Source organism: Saccostrea cucullata, unplaced genomic scaffold, assembly GCF_032062105.1.
Source record: "Saccostrea cucullata isolate Sc308-1 unplaced genomic scaffold, CSIRO_AGI_Scuc_v1 ctg297, whole genome shotgun sequence".
Classification (NCBI taxonomy): domain Eukaryota; kingdom Metazoa; phylum Mollusca; class Bivalvia; order Ostreida; family Ostreidae; genus Saccostrea; species Saccostrea cuccullata.
The window spans coordinates 55,288-75,770 of record NW_026929962.1 but is presented as its reverse complement, the minus strand read 5'-3'; the positions used below and the strand labels follow the sequence as shown (position 1 = coordinate 75,770).

General features: G+C 31.9%; 1 protein-coding gene across 1 annotated transcript in view; it reads left to right on the top strand.

Moving 5' to 3' along the window:
• The window catches only part of LOC134282530 (uncharacterized), a gene marked incomplete at its 3' end in the record, with an annotated part of 79,707 nt that overhangs the window by 4,861 nt on the left and 54,363 nt on the right, over positions 1-20,483 (top strand). The window contains 20 exon segments of the mRNA XM_062764933.1: positions 148-293; positions 554-730; positions 1,328-1,486; positions 1,600-1,742; positions 2,573-2,643; positions 8,099-8,265; positions 8,575-8,741; positions 9,270-9,456; positions 11,419-11,565; positions 14,318-14,495; positions 15,456-15,488; positions 15,491-15,568; positions 16,142-16,300; positions 16,395-16,546; positions 16,843-16,981; positions 17,072-17,293; positions 17,377-17,443; positions 17,653-17,816; positions 18,039-18,166; positions 19,883-20,024. Coding sequence (XP_062620917.1) covers positions 148-293; positions 554-730; positions 1,328-1,486; positions 1,600-1,742; positions 2,573-2,643; positions 8,099-8,265; positions 8,575-8,741; positions 9,270-9,456; positions 11,419-11,565; positions 14,318-14,495; positions 15,456-15,488; positions 15,491-15,568; positions 16,142-16,300; positions 16,395-16,546; positions 16,843-16,981; positions 17,072-17,293; positions 17,377-17,443; positions 17,653-17,816; positions 18,039-18,166; positions 19,883-20,024 — 2,826 coding nt within the window.

The window sequence follows — 20,483 nt, the reverse complement described above, 5'->3', positions numbered from 1 at the left end:
TAAACACCAAAAATAATCGTAAATTTGCACAAGTATCATTTGTGTCAGGTCTGCTAATAATGAATATAGATGTCAGACTGAATGTTATTCCATCAGTTGTAGTATAATTTTTCTGAAACATTTGAGTTTTTTTTTTAATTTTGATAGCACCAACACATGGCCATGTAAAAATTAAAGTTCACGATGAGGCTTACGCAAGAATTCATCTTGGCTTCATTGGAAAAAACTATGAGTTTTTCCAAGCTAGAGTTTGCTTTAAAGGAGGAGCTGAATACAGCATAAACATTCTTCAGGTATAAAGTAATTTAATTTCAGTAATTTAATTTCCCAAAATTGGACTCGTATGCCAGTAAATACAAAATACATAAAGGAAATCATTGTCTTTGACATAGATAAGATATATCAATAAAAAAATCATTTCATATTCAATCTTTAGGTCCAGGAGAATATTTTTTCTGATCAGGTGAACATTATAACCAGTGTTCCTTTTGTTTTATGGTTGATCTACACACTCAAATTTTCATTAAACAACATCATTTTTGTGTTTTTGTAGGGAAATGACATGAAGAAAATTATAAAGTTGGCAGCCAATTTTTCCAAGAAGTTGAAGGAGATTGTTGATGGAATCAAGGAGGGTGTTCAACTCTTCAAAGACATCATATCTGGAAGATTGAACATAAAGGATATTATTAATGAGCTGATTCAGGCCATCACTAGTTTACCTCAAAAGGTTATAATCTAAGTTAAATATCTGTGATTTTTTCTTTGCAGGCTTATATCTTGAATTAATACTTCATTCCTTTAAGATTTCTTTTTTTTTAATCTCATATTTGTTATAACCCCAGCTTGAAAAGTGGGATGGCATGTAGTGATGGGGATGTCTGTCTTTTGTCTGTTACACTTTGGGGTACCCAGCTACCCATCTCTTATCTGTAACTCCTCTTATACCACTGAATGAGATTTATTAATACTTTCACAGAATTTTTGTTAAATAGTGCAATTGTACATCTTCTTCTTCTTCTTTTTTTTTTTTTTTTTTACACATTTCATGGATGAAGAATTATTCAGAAGTAATATCTGTGAAAAATTACATTTCCTGGTGGACATAAATATGTGTGTCCCCTTGAAAATTAAGAATTTTTATATGTTCAGTAGACAGAAATATTCAAAATAATGTGCATGTGTGGAAGATTTAAGCTATAGTTCATTTGACATTTCATAGACAGAAATATTCAAAATAATGTGCATGTATGGTAGATTTAAGTTTGATAAAATGTATTCAGTTTAATTTAATCTTTAGTGTATATCTATATACATATACTTCTAGATTTTAAAACTGAGGGATATTGCATCTTCAGCCATGAGAAAGATAGGAAGTTTTGATCCGGCAGACTTACCTGTGGAGTTTCAACCAGCCATAAACTTTGTCCACAAAGTGACCAAGTTATTTAATGACATCAAGACAGATGTAATGGGGTTTGTGCATGTATGTATGATGGCGAGTTATGACCATTTTACATCTTTTTATGTTAGACTTGAATTTAGATTATAGATTTTTTGATAGAGGTTTCATATTTATTTTATGCTTTCATTTTATAGGAAATTGAACAAGCAATAAAAGTTGTTATTCCACTACAAGGAAAAGAAATTTTTGATGCAGTTAAAGATATAATTGATGCCTTTAAAAACATTCTTAAAAATCCCAAAGAGGCATTGATGAAAATAGGAGGGAGCATATTTAAGTGAGTTCTATCATTCATTCTCATTATTATAGTTCATTGTAGGTCAAAATAGGATTATCCTGATATATATACTGTAAAATTTTCAGCACTGAAAGGCCATATTTCCCTTAAATATCATTGAAATGAACAAAATCTAAACTTGATCTGTAACTCATCAACATTTATGCACAGAAAAAAAGCTCAATATTTGCAAGCATTTAGAAAAAAAAATGTGACAGACAGACAGATGGACAGACAGCTAAACAGATGGACAGACGGACACAAAATTTTTGGAGCAGGTCTCATTCCCAAGTACTGTAACTACGTATAAGCCCAATTTTGACCAATCTTGCATGGATGATCCATCTAAGGGTGCCCCACATTATTAGGCTTGCTATGGGTTTGGATTTGAGCTACATTTTTCGTATGAGTGACCAGGCTAAAGTTTTTGGTGCAGGTCCATTAACATGAAACTGTAAGGCTTATCTGAACAAAGCATGTATGGATGGTGCATCAAGGGATGAACACTCTCAAACTTGCTTCAGATGTTGGATTGAATTACTTTTTTTGGATGCGTGATTAGTTTGAATTTTTGGATGAGTCCATTCCCAAGTAACTGCAAAGCTGCAACTGATCAAAATTGTATGAATGCTGCATTTTTTACACTACTATATTATTAGTTTAATGTAGGACTTTGTCTTTCTTAAAGGAAACATTGGTTGGATTGAGCTCCTGATCTTTATAATCTCTGATTATCTATGTTCAAGAATTAAAAATATATTACACCACATTTATTTACAGTACTCGTTTTAAATGCATTTGATTAATATCATAATTTCGTTATTTTATAGGATTTTTCAAGCTGTAAAAACTGTTCTAGATCAGAAAGACAGGATTCAAGATGCTTGTTTCTTTCTGAGAGGTAAGTGGAAATGGTCCAAAGTCCTTGTTAGCTCACCAGGGCTAAAGCTCATATGACCTTTCCTTGTGACTATTTGTAAAGCATCTATCAATATCTACTTTAATTACCAAAAAAGTATCCTTAGATAAAGGGAATTCTGATTTATTCATATGAATGGCCCCATGTCTCTTAAGGGAAGATAACTAAGAAATGATTAAATTGGACAACATCATAGAAAAATCTATCCTCTTCACAATAGACAATGGTCATGAAGTTTTAGAGACAAAACTTCTGTGATTACTATTTATAAAAGTACTACTTTATTTGGTAATGACCAATACTTTCTCCCCAAATCAAACTTTGATGGAAAAATATTTAGGGCCCCGCTAGGATTTGCTGGTGCCCTATAGGAATCACTATGTCCAGCTGTCCATCCGTGGTCCGTCATTCTTCTGTCCACAAATTTTCTGTTTTCTCCTAATAACTTGTTTTTATGGTTGCCCAATTAAGTTCAAAATTGGTTTGGTAGTTCAGTAGGCAGAAATAGGTATATGTTTTGATGCTAAGTTTGTTTCTCTCTAACCTCTGGTTTGGAGCTGGGGTATATTCCTTTACTTTATATGAAAATGAATTGGCAGAGAGAGATAATTGCTGAAAATGTTCCCATTATAAACTGAATACTGCAATGAGTCTCTTGGGATTAATTAGCTTTCCTCTGAAGAAAATCCAAAGCATTATCTTTATCTGTCACATTGAGATGAATTACCTCTGTCTGCAAATGAAATTTGTTTTGAAGTTAAGGTAAGTCACTCCTCAAATTTCTTATATCAAGGATTTTTTGAGAAGTATATTTTGGATAAGTAATCATAAAGTGTGACTCAAAATCGCAGAGAAAATAGGGGGTCAGTGTGCATCGTACTGATGTATGGTACATTTAAGTTGACCTATTTGCACTTAAATTTTAACCCCTTAGTTTGTTACTTTTATACAATTATCTCTTATTATATTTTTTCAGCTGTAACCATGGCGACAAATTTATTCTTACTTTACATAAAATAGTTTGAATAATATTTATCATTGATCAAATCTTGCAAATTAATGCGCGTAAATAATTATGTGACCTTTTTGCACTAAAATATAACATTATAATTTGGGTCCCATGGCAGGGCCCTAAATGAGGCAATGTAATATTTGATTCTTATATCAGGCTTTGTATGGCTTAAGTTTTCTAGATAAATAAAACATAATATATGCTGAAGTTTAAAATAATGAAAGAAAAAGTTGGGGTCAATGACGTTAATTTTGAAATGAAGTCAGGAAATATGTCGAAATTTCAAAAAAATGGTGTTAATTTATCTTGACTTCTTTGATATATCTCTGTTTTTGGCAAAGGTTGTTGAATTTTATCGCCATTTTAAAGTTATTCTAAAATTTTAAATTAAGACCTATATCAAATAAACCTAAATATCATAACTAAAATATTTTTCTATATAAAATATGTGAGTAAAGACTTTCAAACGTTCAAATTTAATAAATGTGCAGATTAGCAGAAATTTTTGCTAAATATCCTTTCTCACCATAAAAAATAGTCCCTAATAAAGACTTGCTTCTTTGAACATTTTTTACAGGATATTCAGTTTTTTCTTTGATTGATAAAAAATATACATTGTTGAAAATAATTATTTTATTATTTAATTGAATTTTAATAAATTTTTTCATGAATTAAATGATTCTGCTGTTCCTTTTGTTTTAAGAACTTTACTCTGTAAAGCTGAGCCGAGTGACTTACCTTAAGTCAATTTGATTTCTATTTTAATGTGTGTAGAATTATAACATCAATGAAATATATAAATATTGTTCCTGAGCAGACCTGTGCTCTATAAATTATATAGCTGGAATTTTTAAAATTTTGTCCATTTTTTGTTATTTCTGAAAAATGATACAAAATCCGACTAGTTTGTGACTTCATAAAAACAATTGTCAATAAGTTACTTTGAAACTATGGTATGTTTTGATAATTTATTTTTCATATACAATATATGCAATTCAGCACATTTCAAGAAATTTTCAAAATTTGACTTGTGTGGGGAAAAGAGTTGTTTATACTTCATATATTTTTGAATCATTCTGTAAGTCAAATTTGTAATTCTATTCCATGTGAAGGTGGGCCACAACAGGTCAGTTTTCTAGTTTTAAAACAGAAGATATATGCTGTTAAAACACTTTTTTTTTCGAAGAATATTTTCATATAATGATGTGCAAAACAGTGTTTGAAAAATATTATCATGAAAATGTTTGCATATAAAATTTCCATGATTATATATTTCAATGTGTGTGAAAATTATGTTTTGCTAATAAAGAATTATTGATATTCTCATGAAAATAAGGTGTTGTGAAAAGACCTGTGCTCTATCAATTATATAGCTGAAATTGTTAAAATTTTGTCCATTTATTGTTATTTCTGAAAAATGATACAAAATCCAACTAGTTTGTGACTTCATAAAAACAAAAATTGTCATATAAAACTACTTTGAAATTTTGGTATGTTTTGTGAAAAATTTTTATGTCACCTGATGTAAGAGACTATATTACAAAACCACTAAAATTAATGCAATCTTTGCAAAAATTGAGTCGGGTACAAAGTCTGTCACATCAGATGTCACACTGTTTGATAACTTGTAATCTTACTGAGATTTGAATTCTATGTATTTCAAATTTGTAACAGTTGAATTATGGCCAAAGGTGTGATTTTTAGGGGTTCTAGTGCTAGGGCGGGGATATAGACCAATGCGACATGCTTAAGGGAATATTGAAATTTACTGGAAAATTTGTCTTATCCTTGGAAAAATTCCTAAAAAAGAATAATAAAAGAAATTGTCCATAGTGAAAATGCTTTATTTCTTTTGAAAATCTTCTTCTGCTTTGTGATAGGCGAATAACCAACTAAGTACATGCTATGATGAGCCGTGTGCCTCTACCATAATTGTGAATTTTATGCTTTGCTACCCACCACTCAATTTCTTGCAATGCTTGAATTGGTTATAAAGTGAAAATACAATATTCTCTTAAAATCTGCTATATTACGCGTATTCTGGGGATTTAAACTAACTAAGTACAAAAATTGTAATATAAGTTTTATATTACGAAAATTATGTAATATTACGCTTTCCCCAATCTTAGGTTTCTTAGTTTTAGGGTGAGGCCTATTTGATTATATAGTGAAATGCATCGTCCGTTCTTTGAACATCTGTATCCTTTGCTCCTGGTTAATATGCAATTTTTACATACTCCTCCTACAGTTTTGGATTTCTTAATATAACTTAGCACACAAGTAGACCACTAAGATACAAGGTTTTTTGATTTTCGATGAACGGTGTTGCCATGGTTACTAAAAATAGAAATTTCTGTGAAATTCTTTCAAAATGCTACTCCTCCTACAGTTTTGGTCAGATTTCAATATAACTTGGCACACAAGTAGACTACACTATGATACATAGAATAGTGCATCGGATTTTGATTTCGATGAACGGTGTTGCCATGGTTACTAAAAATAGAATTTTCTATAAAATTCCTTTAAAATGCTATCCTGCTACAAATTTGGTCTGATTTCAATATAACTTGGCACACAAGTAGACTACACTAAGACACATAGAATAGTGCATCGGATTTTGTTCGATGAACGGTGTTGCCATGGTTACTAAAAATTAATTTTCTATAAAATTCCTTTAAAATGCTACTCCTGCTACAAATTTGGTCTAATTTCAATATAACTTGGCACACAAGTAGACTACACTAAGATACATAGAATAGTGCATCGGATTTTGATTTCGATGAACGGTGTTGCCATGGTTACTAAAAATAGAATTTTCTATAAAATTCCTTTAAAATGCTACTCCTGCTACAAATTTGGTCTGATTTCAATATAACTTGGCACACAAGTAGACTACACTAAGATACATAGAATATATCGGATTTTGATTTCGATGAACGGTGTTGCCATGGTTACTAAAAATAGAATTTTCTATAAAATTCCTTTAAAATGCTACTCCTGCTACAAATTTGGTCTGATTTCAATATAACTTGGCACACAAGTAGACTACACTAAGATACATAGAATAGTGCATCAGATTATGATTTCGATGAACGGTGTTGCCATGGTTACTAAAAATAGAATTTTCTATAAAATTCCTTTAAAATGCTACTCCTGCTACAAATTTGGTCTAATTTCAATATAACTTGGCACACAAGTAGACTACACTAAGATACATAGAATAGTGCATCGGATTTTGATTTCGATGAACGGTGTTGCCATGGTTACTAAAAATAGAATTTTCTATAAAATTCCTTTAAAATGCTACTCCTGCTACAAATTTGGTCTGATTTCAATATAACTTGGCACACAAGTAGACTACACTAAGATACATAGAATAAGCATCGGATTTTGATTTCGATGAATGTTGCCATGGTTACTAAAAAAAGAATTTTCTATAAAATTCCTTTAAAATGCTACTCCTGCTACAAATTTGGTCTGATTTCAATATAACTTGGCACACAAGTAGACTACACTAAGAAATAAATAGTGCATCAGATTATGATTTCGATGAACGGTGTTGCCATGGTTACTAAAAATAGAATTTTCTATAAAATTCCTTTAAAATGCTACTCCTGCTACAAATTTGGTCTGATTTCAATATTACTTGGCACACAAGTAGACTACACTAAGATACATAAAAGAGTGCATCGGATTATGATTTCGATTTACGGTGTTGTCATGGTTATTTAAAATTTTTGAATTTTCATAAAATTCCTTTAAAATGCTACTCAAATCCCACAAATTTGGTCTGATTTCAAATTACTTGGCACACAAGTAGACTACACTAAGATACATAAAATAGTGCATCGGATTTTCATTTACAATGAATGGTGTTGCCATGGTTACTAAAAATAGAATTTTATGTGAAATTCCTTTAAAACGCTACTCCTCCTACAATTTTGGTCTGATTTCAATATACTTGGCACACAAGTTCTACACTAAGATACATAAAATAGTGCATCGGTTTTTGATTTTGATGAACAGTGTTGCCATGGTTACTAAAAATAGAATTTTTGTGAAATTCCTTTAATCACTTTTACAATTTTGGTCTGATTTCAAAATAACTTGGCACACAAGTAGACTACACTAAGATACATAAAATAGTGCATAGGTTTTTTATTTCGATGAACAATGTTGCCATGGTTACTAATGATTATATAGAATTTTCTGTGAAATTCCTTTAAAATGTTACTAAAACAGTTTTGGTCTGATGGCAATGGCTTCTTCTCTCATCCTTTGTTATAAGTACAAACCAGTAGAGCTACAGTCTCGACAGAGACTTCTGGTTTCGTAATATTACGAATTTTCGTATTGGACTGGACTGATGCATTAGCACTTAGATTTTGTTTAAAACAGCCCTGACCATCTAATATTGTGTTTTAGATGACAAGCCATACTGGTTTGATGTAGCAGCTTTAGTATCAGAGTACAGTGACATGGCAGCCAAGGCATTTAAAGCTTTAGAGTCGGCAGGTACAAAATGGGTCGCCGAGAAAGTTGACGAAGCAGAGGATGCAGTTATAAAGTTCTCTAAAGGAAAGTTCTCCATGGTAAAAATATTTGAACTTTCAGTTCTTGATTAATAAATGTGAAGCAATACTTAATTAAATATATCTGTCCATGATTTATCTTTCACTATGATGTCTGACTAATATTATAGAATATATCAGCAATGTGGAAGATGATTCATTCAGAGCATGGTTTTCTTTTGAATTATAAGCAGGACCTTTTTTCATTTCATCTTCTTCAAAATCTTTTGAAAGAAATACAGTCCCTCTTTCACTTTTGTGTATTGTAATTTTGTGTTGAAATTACTCTGCATCAGCATCAGCATGTTGTGTTAATATTCATATTTTCAGCAATCTATGAAACAAGAAGTAGTAAACTTATTGAAAACAATTAAGGAAGAATTGATGGACCCATTTAAAGGTTTAATTGGAATGGCTGATACATTTATTAACAAGTACGGAAAGGTGTTCAACATTATCAAGTCGGTAAAGGATGCATATGATATTCTGAAGGAAGGGTAAGTGTGTTATAATTGAGTTTGATCATGTACTTAGTTTTACAAAGGAAGCAATAGATTTATTTCTACTTAATACATGTACAAGTATAGCATTTATTGTATGTATTTAATCATTCATGTAGATGGAAAATCACTACTGTTTTTTACCTTGGTCTCAAACTTTTACTCAAGAATTGATATAACTTCCTTAAAAAAGCCTATAAAAATTTGTTATTGATTTATAAGCAATACCCAACTCATACGATTAGCAATTTTAACAGTAAATTTGACAAAACTCAGTTGAACTTAGTTATTCTGAAAATGGATATATGAAATACCATGGATATGTAGTTAATTCTCTTTATGAGTCTTAGAGTCTTTCTTTATGGATTTGAACTTCAATATCTGGAATCTTTTTATATATTTTTTTCTATGCTCCACCAAAATCAGTAACAAGGTTTGACTGTACCTGCTTATTGGAGATAAGAAAATATTAAACTTAATAATTTGGTTTTAAGAGTGTAATAATTATTGAAGTCTTGTCTCTAGATATGAAACAGCCAGAGGAATAATAGACTCCCTGTTTGGAACGAGAACTCATGGGAGTTTCCCCATAGTTCGCAGAGAAAAAGATGACCAGTGTAGTGGCAGTGGAGAATATCCTTCAAGTCTTGGAAGTGGCCATACGAATTACAAGCATGAAGGAGTGGACATTGTTATAGATAGTGGGAAAACAGTATGTCTGACTTGTTTCATTTTTTTTTTTTTTTGCTGCAATTTTTTTGCCAATCAAGAGCATTTCGTTTGATAGTTAAAAACTGTTTTAAGCTCACCTGAGCCCAACACTCAAGTGAGGAATTCATCATAAATGAGCTCTTTCTCAGATTGTCTGTTTAACTATATGTTTAAAGAAATATTCAGATGGCAATTTCTCTGCTCTCTTGGCAATAGTTTTACAATGAAGATTTGAAAAATGTATCAAAGAAAAGACTTTGGCCAGCTAAACTTGATGCTAAAACAGTAATCATTTAGTTACACCCTAACTTTATTTGACAACAGACAATGCCTTTTAATCATTTAGTAGCAGCGTAACTGTATTGGACAACAGGCAGTCTTTAAATTTCCTCTCCACAGTAAACAGAGAAAAGCAGATTTTATTAGGTCACCTGAGTAACTCAGGTGACCTATATCCCAACTCATACAATTAGCAATTTTAACATTTAAACATTTTCACAAAACTGAACAATTTCAACTTTGTATACTGAATGAAATGAGCATATATACCAAAATTGTGAAATTCATGGATAGGGGTTCCAGTGCTAGGGCGGGGCTATATAGATTTTATAGTGAAAATGCATTAATGCATTATTTCTTTGAAAATCTTCTTCTCTGGGGTATTTGAACTTAAGTACAATATGATAAGGAGTGCCTCTTCCATATATTTTGAATTTTATGGCCCCAGGGTCAGAGGTTCTAGTGTTACCATTGAATATTGTAAAATGCATTTATTCTTTGAAAGTCTGTTCTCTGCTTCTGAGATTAAAAAACTATTAAACATAGTTTGGTTTTAAGAGTGTCTTCCAAAATTAAATTTTAAGGGTCCTTGTTAGGGTGGGGCTTTATTGATTATATTGTGAAAATGCATTTATTCTTTGAAAATCTTCTTCTCTGCTTCTGAGTACTAAATAAACTAACTAAGCACATCGTTATGATGGACAAGAACTCAAAATTGTGAATTTTATGGCCCTGTAGGGGTTCTGGTGTTAGGGCAGAAATATAGAAAAATACATTAAGACCAGTCTACACTGGCAGTGGTATTTTTCTGAATATCTGCCCTTCAAGTTTAAGAAATAAAAATTTTCACAATATTACAATTTGTAATGAAGGAATGGAACATTTTTAAAGGCCAAGAAAACAACTATGTTTATGACTTGTATTTTCTTTTTATTAACAGCAATTTTTTTCCAGATCTACAGTGTTTCCTTTGATTTTTCAGTTAAATGAAAACCCTGAAAATTTTAAGCTCAATATTAACTCCATTATTAAATAATTTTATTTCAAAGTCCAAAAAAAATTTTGCACTTTTGTAGAGAGGGTCCTTAATTCTTTGAAAATATTTTCCTTTGCTTCTGGGTTTTATGCCGTGTATATATAGTTTTTTGAAATATTTCAGCATGTTTTTTTTTCTGGGCTCTCTTGAAAATAAATTTTAAAAAAATGCAAATATATTTTTGATAAAAACCATTTTATGTAAAATTTGCACAATTTTGAAAATGACTTTGGGTCAGTGGTTCCTTTGGGGTAAGGTGCACAATTGGGTATAAAGTGGAAGTGCATTTTTCTTTGCTACTCTGATCTACCTCTGGGTATTAAGTAAGTAGAATAAGCATGCTAAGTTAATAATTATGATAAGCAATGATGCCTCTTTCAAAATTGTGAATTGTGACTTTCATGGCTTCTGGTTTAAAACACGAACCAAATTTAATTGTTTAAAAGTTGATACACAATACTCAGGTGACCTATAAGGCCTGTGGGCCTTTTGTTATAATATATGTAGGTAATGCTTACACTTACCAATAACTCAGTTATGTTGCATGTGAAATGTACGTATGATAATATATAAGATGCATTTCAATTTGTTTTAATGATCTTTAAATGACCATATGATGAATTAAGTATGAAATATGTCACATCACAGATAGTTGCCCCTTTTGCTGGAGAGGTCACAAGAGAAGATGGAGACACAGTGAAGCTAGTGGTACAGGGAGGCTCACTGAAGGAGGCCATCATATATATCACCAATATTGAAGCCAAATCAAGTATAGAGGAAGACGAGCCTAGATCTGTAAGTATCACCAATAACAAAGCAAAATCAAAACTGTAATATTTTAGTTTTCATTTTAAATTTAATTATATCAGTAATATTACACTTCTGTAAAAAGACATGTGGACTCATAGAATTTTTTACCATGAAATTCATTCTATAATTTTATACCCCCCACTTGAAAAGTGGGAGGGTATATAAATTTGACATACTTTTAAACTTTTAGCTGTACAGCTGTCTGCTCTTCCATCTGTTACACTTTGGGGTACCCATCTCTTATCTGCAACTTAATCCTCTCTGCCACTGAATGAAATTGGATGAGACTTTCACAGAATCTTTGTTACATATTGCCATTGTGACCTCCTATTTTACTTTTTGATCTGAAACATATATTTTGGATTTCCCATAGCAAAACATGGACATTGCCAATATATTCATATGGGAGGTGGGGGTATCATTTAGTGAGCTCATTGCTCTTAGTACCTCTAGTTTAGTTGGTCTCCTGGGTCATTCAAGTGAATTATTACCAAAGGTTTTCTTATGTAGATACTTATAGTGGATTATAATAACCATTGAACAAAATGAGCTTCTATTAAGAATTTTAACCAGTTTTAAGCTCACCTGAGCTGAAAGCTCAAATGAACTTTTCTGTTCACCCATTGTCCAATGTCCGTCCATCTGTAAACTTTTCACATTTTCAACTTCTATGCAAGAATCATTGGGCCAATTTTAACCAAAGTTGGTACAAAGCATTCTTGGGTGAAGGGGAATTTAAATTGTTTAAAAAGGGCCAAGTTTCCTTCCAAGGGAAGATCATCAAGAAAATATAAAAGTAGGGTGGGGTCATTAAAAAATCTTCTTAAGAATCACTGGGCCAGAAAAGCCAAAACTTGTGTGAAAGCATCCTGGGATGGTGTAGATTCTAAATTCTTAAAATTATGACCCCTGGTTGTAAGGCGGGACCACAAAAGGGAATCCAATTTTACATAGAAATAAATAGAAAAAACTTTAAAAATCTTCTTCTCAGGAACCACTTGGCCAGAAAAGCTGTAACTTATGTGGAAGCATCCTTGGTTAGTGTAGATTCTAAATTGTTTAAATCATGACCACTGAAGGTAGGACGGGGCCACAATAGGGAATCCAAGTTTAAATTGAAGTATATAGGAAGAAAACTTTAAAAAAATCTTCTACCAAAATTATTTTTTCTTGTTTGTGCATTATGAATTGAAGCCTGGTGGGACTGGATTGGAGTACGTGTGAATATGCATTAAATCATACTGTTAACCACTGGACATTTAGCAGACAAATCTTGTACAGTAAAACTTGGTTATAACAAAGTTACTGGGCCCTATGAAATTACTTCACTATTTCCATAATTTGTTATATTCGTTTAAAGAATTTGTAAAAATTTGGGTAACTGGGGATCCAAAATAACTTTGCTATGACACAGAATGTGTCTTGGATAATAATTTTTGTCATGAAAGTGAGGGGACATTATAACACTTGTCTGTTCTTCTGCTAGTATATCACAAAAACTTGAACCTTGTTCTTAACTTTTGAATGAGAAGAGATAGGACTTTCATTTTTCACATGTGCATTACCTGTGACAAGACCTTTTCAAATATGCTATAATCTTTTACCAAGAGACCTAGACGTTTAAGTATGACATACTTTCAAAAATTTTAACATTAATTTGAATTGGCCATAACTTTGAAATTAAAAGTATATTACCGTTGACGAGATCTTTTTAAATACACTATAATTTTTTTGACACCTTGACCTTAAAATTTGGCCAACTTTTCAAAATCTTTAACCTTGGTCATAACTCCAACATAGAAACATTCTAATTGTAAAAGCACTTCTTAAACAGGTCAGTCGAATTTATTTGGACAATGACAAGAAAATGATTGATTTGTAAACTTAAATTACAGAGAGAGAGAGAATCATAATCAACTTGAGACTTAAAAATTGGTTCTTCATCCTCATCCTTTACACCATTTGGTTTATGAGAAGAGATAAGTTTTCATATTACACAAATGTATTCCCGTGACAAGGTCTTTTTATATACACTACGATTTTCAACCCCATGACCTTGACTTTGATACATGCATTTGGCTTACTTTTCACAAATGTTCTCTTTTCTTAAGTACTTTTGATAGAGAAAAAAGGGTTTCGTATTTGACATGTACATTGTTAGTACCAAAATGTTCTTGAACATGCTATAATATTTTACCCATTGACCTTGACCTTCATGTTTGACCCATGACCTTGACCTTGATACATGCATTTGGCTTACTTTTCACAAATGTTATCTTTTCTTATTACTTTTGATACAGAAAAAAGGGTTTCATATTTGACATGTACATTTTTAGTATAGTACCAAAATGTTCCTGAACATGCTATAATATTTTACCCATTGACCTCGACCTTCATGTTTGACCTAATTTTGTATTTCTTACATATTCTTTGCCTTGTCATATTTGAATTTTGTCAAAGATATGCATTATTGCTGCAGATATTTCTAAAAGTTTAACCAAAGGCCAGACCTGTAAAAATCAAGTCAAAATATTGCATCACCTAACTCAAAATTCTTATTTCAGGTAACACATTTTGGGGGAAACTTTGAAAATTTTGATAGCTTAAAAGAAGGGTTGACTATGGAGACAGATATATTGGATGTGGAGATTAAATAGTTTTATATAGTTTTGGCTAATAAGAACTGGGAACACTAGATGGAATTATGGCTCATGTACCTTATTTTTTTAAAATTTAGTTTGCAGCAGGTCAACCAATTGGAACAGCAAAGCAGTCAGTGTGCAAAAATCACATACATGTAGCTTTCTTCAAAGATGGTGATTATATAGACCCTACAAAATATTTGGAATTTAAACCTGTAACTATGCCGGAATGGAAACAGCAGTGCGATGATTATAGACTTGTGCTGAAGGTAGGTTGTTCTTATTATGGCCCCCTTCGAAGAAGGGAGGACAAATTGCTTTGCTGCTTTTCTCGGATTTTTTTTATAGTTTCCGTTCATTTTCTTCATAACCGTTGCACATACTGAAATGAAATTTGGTATACAGGTATATCAGATGAATATCTAGGTCAAGTTCTGTTTTCTTACCATAATTGACAGAGTTATGCCGCTTAGACTTAGAAAAATTTCAATTATTTGCAGTTTCCGTTCATTTTCTTTGCAACCTTTGCAATTACTGAAATGAAATTTAGTATACATATATATCAGATAAATATCTAGGTTAAGTTCTGTTTTGGGTACGATCACACTATTTCTGGCAGAGTTATGCCCCTTGGTATTAGAAAAATTCCAACTATTTACAGTTTCCGTTCATTTTCTTCACAACTGTTGCACATACTGAAATGAAATTTAGTGTACAGATTTATCAGATGAATATCTAGGTCAAGTTCTGTTTTGGGTACAATTGCACCATTTTTGACAGAGATATGCCCCTTAGACTTAGAAAAATTCCAATTATTTTCAGTTTCCGTTCATTTTCTTCGCAACTGTTGCACATATTGAAATGAAATTTAGTGTACATATTTATCAGATGAATGTCTAGGTCAAGTTTTGTTTTGGGGACAATTGTGCCATTTTTGCCCTTTTGGACTTGTGGTATTAATTTGGGGGGACTAGGTACGCATAAGTGTTTTACACATCTTTCTTATGTTTGTGATAGGATTGTTAATTCTTTCTGTCAGTACATATGATACTTCAAAATACCATGTGTTTCAAAACCATAAAATTTGGTATGCATTTGGGAGCAAATGCAAGATGAATAAATGCAAAGGTACAACTTAGGTTCTGCAAGTAGAGCAGACAGATTATATCTATGAAATTGTATGGAAATACTTTTGATACACAGGGGATTGTCATGGCCTACAGTCTTTTATAGAAAAGTACTCAGTCCAACAGCCAGAAAATAATGATTTTCAAACACAGAAGTTGCTGCAGAAATACCTGACCTACCCTCATCTTTTGATCCTGATTTCACCACAGATATTAAAGGTATATATATATGTATTAATATAGGTTGATATTTAAAATCCATAAGCATAATTTGTTTTAGATAATACAGAGCAGAAGATTGCTTATGTACCAAATTTATATATTTTGTGTATTAGTATTAAAGGTACATTTTATGTAAGAAAATCTCATAAAGGCAAGCTTGTGCTCCATGTTTTTAGAGATGAAATGCATCTCAGATTTGACAAAATTCTGTAAGAGTTGAGGAACTGTAGTAAAATGTTCCTCTTGTGGCCTCTGTATAAGCTTTGAATCAAAATCAATGCTTGTTATAAAACAAACATTTTTCAAGAAATTCGTTATATAATATCACATTTTAACTGTATATTAATTTTACATTAAATAAGTGGCCAAATTGAACCATTACTACTCTGTATACCTTGTAATTTTTTTTAAGGAGGCAACTACTCAATGTGAACACAGTAAAAAGCAAATGTTTTGAAGAATGGTGAAAAAGAGTTGATATCAATTAGGCTTACACAAGCCTCACAACTTTAAATCTAATTTAGATTTTTAATAAATAATCTAATTTTAGATTTAATTTTAAATTAATAGATGATCCAGACAGTGCTTATAATGCCATGCAAGACCAGTCAACGAATACTGATGTTATGGAGATTGATGATCAGGAAGATATGTGCCCAGCTTTGATGGGAACTAATTCTCCAGTTACCACTACCACCACAACAGTGGCTCCTACCAAGACCGGAAAAGGTGTCAAAATTAATTCAAAACAAAGCTGCAAATATTTCTGGAAAATTTAACTTATAGTTGTGAAGTGTTTTATTTTCTGTGATTTTTTTTATAGGATTCTTTTCCAAACTTCTGAAGGCTGCTGACAAATTCCTGCAGAAATTCAACATTCGCCGTCTTAAGTTTGGGACAATCATTGAGTTTCTAGACAAGCTTAAAATGGTCAAAAGTAAAGAAGCAATGGCTAAAGTGATGATAACCATCAAAGTATGTAAATATTTTCCCAAAGTTATGTAGATATTTTGTTTGTTTGCTTGTCCGAACAGTGTGGGTTAAATTTTGATATAATTTTACAATCTGGAGTACATACATGTATTAGAAATTAAATCCTCATAATTTATCTATAAAATATACGGTATTGTAAAACTTTAGAAATTAATGATACTGGAATTAAGACCTCAGGAAAAAAATCATTGATATACATGCATATACCTAAAGTTTTCATTAACTATTAATTTTATCAAGAAAAATATACATAAATTCTTATTTCACCTTTTCTTCAGGAACTCATAGAAAATAAGCCCTGTGTTAGCCCACATGAAATGACTGAGGATCAGCTGATGAATGAGTTGATGGAGAGAGGCAAAGACACGTCAGGCTCCAGGGAGGACATGGTGGCCAGACTTCTGGAGCTCGACCAAAGTAGGTAGCTGGAGTTTATACATTTATTATAGAGTTATATGTGAGACTTGCTTACAATTAGGAGTTATTGTTGTGTGTTCTGCACTGTAGGCTGTCCACTGATGTCCTTCACCATGCCAAAGGATGTCTACTGTACCTTTGACAGTCACTGCTTGGGAGTGGAATGTTGCATCAATGTCAAAATCGCCATGTTCCTGAAAGTCTTCAAGTTCTGGGCCAGATTTGATCCATGTTCAGAACCAATGCAGTTTGTGATGGCGTTCGACAAGTTCAATTACACAATCAAAATTAAAGGCAGTCTGAACTTTGATGGTAAGGACCTAATTTTACTTGTAGGAAAATAGTGCTTTTTATACTTTGAATGTGGATGTAAATATTAATTTTCTCTCCTTCAGGTTTTGAAAATGAATTGAGAACAGGAATCAAGATAAATCTTATGGGTGGCATTGAATTGGTTGTCAAGTAAGTTTCAGTTCACCATGTGAAATTTGAATGATAAACACAAAGGTATCATGCAACTATTTAAAACAAAGTCTTTTATATATAACTTTTCCATTATAGATAACTTTCCCATGTAAACTCAACTTGCATTCATAGTGAGTGAAGACTTATGATGTATATAATTTGGGTTTTACATATTTTGAGATTTTTTTCTTGCATCATTTGTACAGGTACAGTATTACTAAAGGAAAGGAAGCTGCACTGGCAACATTTGGTGTAGGATTCTGTAGTTTTGAAGACATAAATGACTGTGTTCTATTTGTGAATTTACTGGACAATGCAGTTCTGCCCATTCCTACATGTCAAGCAGATGGAACACTTATATGGCCAGAATGTAAGATCTTTATTTTTAGATTACTTTAAAATACTTTTATAAAGATAATTATGCAATTTTGATTTAAATATTACTTCACTGTAAAAGTGAATTCATTATAAACATGTTCACTATAACCATGTTTTACTGTATGGTACAACATCACTCAGGAATATAATTGATATATAGTCTTAATTTCATAGTCTTGTTGTTATTATCTATTGTTTATTTTTGAAATTTCAGTGAATTTTACAAAGCTTTTCGACAAAGAAGCACTGATCAAAAGAATCAAGGAGCAAGGGAAAGCCTTGACAAAATTGGTTGTCTCAGAACTTATGGATGAGTTTTTAAAATTACTTCATATTCCCAAGGTCAGAAACATTCAATAAAATAATACAAAAAAACATGTACAGTAGAACCTCATTATCTGGAACACCTACATTCTGAATACCATTGATATGGTATGTTATTTGGCGGTCTGAACCACTTTTTTATAACCCCGTAAACAAAGTTTCGGGGGTATATAGTTTTTTTCATGTCCATCCATCTGTCTGTCTAGCTGTCTGTCTGTCTCTCTGTCTCTTTTGATTCACTGGAGCTATGACTTTCATATTTCACATGTTTATTCCTTGTGACGAGACCTTTCTTTGGGTACCACCAAATTTGACCTTTTGACCTTGATCTTGGAGTTTGACCCACTTTTACACAAAAATTCCAAAATTTTACTGTGGTCATATCTTTTGAACAGTAGATACCAAGAATTTTTTACTTTATATATGTATTCTTTGTTGAAAGACCTTTCATTGAGTACAAACAACTGTGACCTTTTGACCTTGACCTTGGACATTTTTGTACTTATGAAAAAACTTTAACTTTGGCTATAACTTTTGAATGGTAAAGGTTAGGGCTTTAATACTTCACATATGTAATCCTTGTGAGAAAACGCTGTATTTGATACCAAGAACTTTGACCCTTTGACGTTGACCTCGGAATTTGACCTATTTTAAAAATACAACCTTAACCATAATTTTTAAAGGGTTAGGACTAAGGGCTTTCATACGTCACATATTTAATCCTTGTGCAACACCTTTCATTTGATATCAAGAATCTTGACCCTTTGACCTTGACCTTGGAGTTTAACCCATTTTAACACAAAAAATTCTACTTTTTCCTTTGGCCCTGATTTTTAAACGGTAGATACTAGGAATTTCAAATATCGATTTTGACTTTTATTTGAAACCAACAATTTTGACCTTTTGACCTTGATCTTGGAGATTTCCTTACTTACGAAAAAAACTTTAACCTTGGCCATAACTTTTGAATGGTAAAACCTAGGGTTTTCATACTTTACATATGCAATCTTTGTGAGGAGACCTTTCATTAGATATAAAAAAACTTTGACCCTTTGACCTTGACCTTGGAGATTGACCTACTTTTTACTAACTTTAACCTTGGCCAACAAGGGCTAGAGCTTTCATACTACACATTTGTAATCCTTGTGACAAGACCTTTCATTGGATATCAACAAATTTGACCTTGAAATTTGACCTACTTTTTACAAAATCTGTGGCCATAACTTTTGAATGGTAAGGGCCAGCACTTTTATTCTTCCCATATGTAATCTTTGAGACCCCATATGTAATCTTTGAGATAAGGCCTTTCTTCAATCATCAACAACCTTGACCCTTTGACCTTGACCCTGGAGTTTGTCCTTCATTTAAAAATGTTAACCTTGGTCATAACCTTTAAACAGGTGGTGCTAGGGTTTTATATTTCACATTTGTATTTCTTGTGAAAAGGCCTTACTTTAGGCACCAACATATTTGATCAGTATTTGAGAAAGCTTAACCTTAGCTATTTTGCCATACGGGGGCATCAGTGTTTCACAAACACTGTGTTCTTGTTCTTACTAGTTTTACCCTCCATATCTTCAACCGTTGAATTTCTCGAAGTTTTTTCCAGGGTTCCATTGAGTTTGAGATAACAATGTTTGACTGTACATTTAGTAAAGACTATAATTGGGTAGATTTTCTAAAACTATTTAAGTTTATGAACTTTTCATTTTGAATATTTTTATTTCATTTAAGGCAATGCTGCTAGACAGTGAACCTTCTCCAAGACCAGGAAAAATGACATTAGGGCAAATACAGGCAGCATTGATGTCAAGAAATTTATCCACAGATGGAAGCAGAGAAATTCTTAACCATAGATTATTGTTAGATGATTTATGTAAGTGTCTTTCATGATTGTCAATTTCAAAGAGCGATATATGGTAAGTGTCTCAATTGGCCCCTTAAAATGAATATCTTAATTGTACTTTATATATAGCTTAAATTTGTACAGCTATATATGCGACCTTTCTTGGTTATATTCATTTTGATAAAAATGTCGTTATTTTAGAAATATGACATCATAAAAATAACGTTTTCCCGCCATTTTAGCATATTTTGTATAAAAGTGCTTATTTTCAAGCAGTTTTTCTTTCAGAAAATATAGAGCGCAGCCTAGAACAAGATTTATATTTTTACCAAAGAATTGTATCTATCCAATGCTAATTAGTGACAGAAAAATTACGTATGTTCTACACTGCGCTCTATGTTTCCCATAAAAAAAAACATCAAGAAAAAGGCATATTTTTGGCTTTTTTGTTAGATAGCAAAAATAGCATTATTTCTCATGTCATTTACA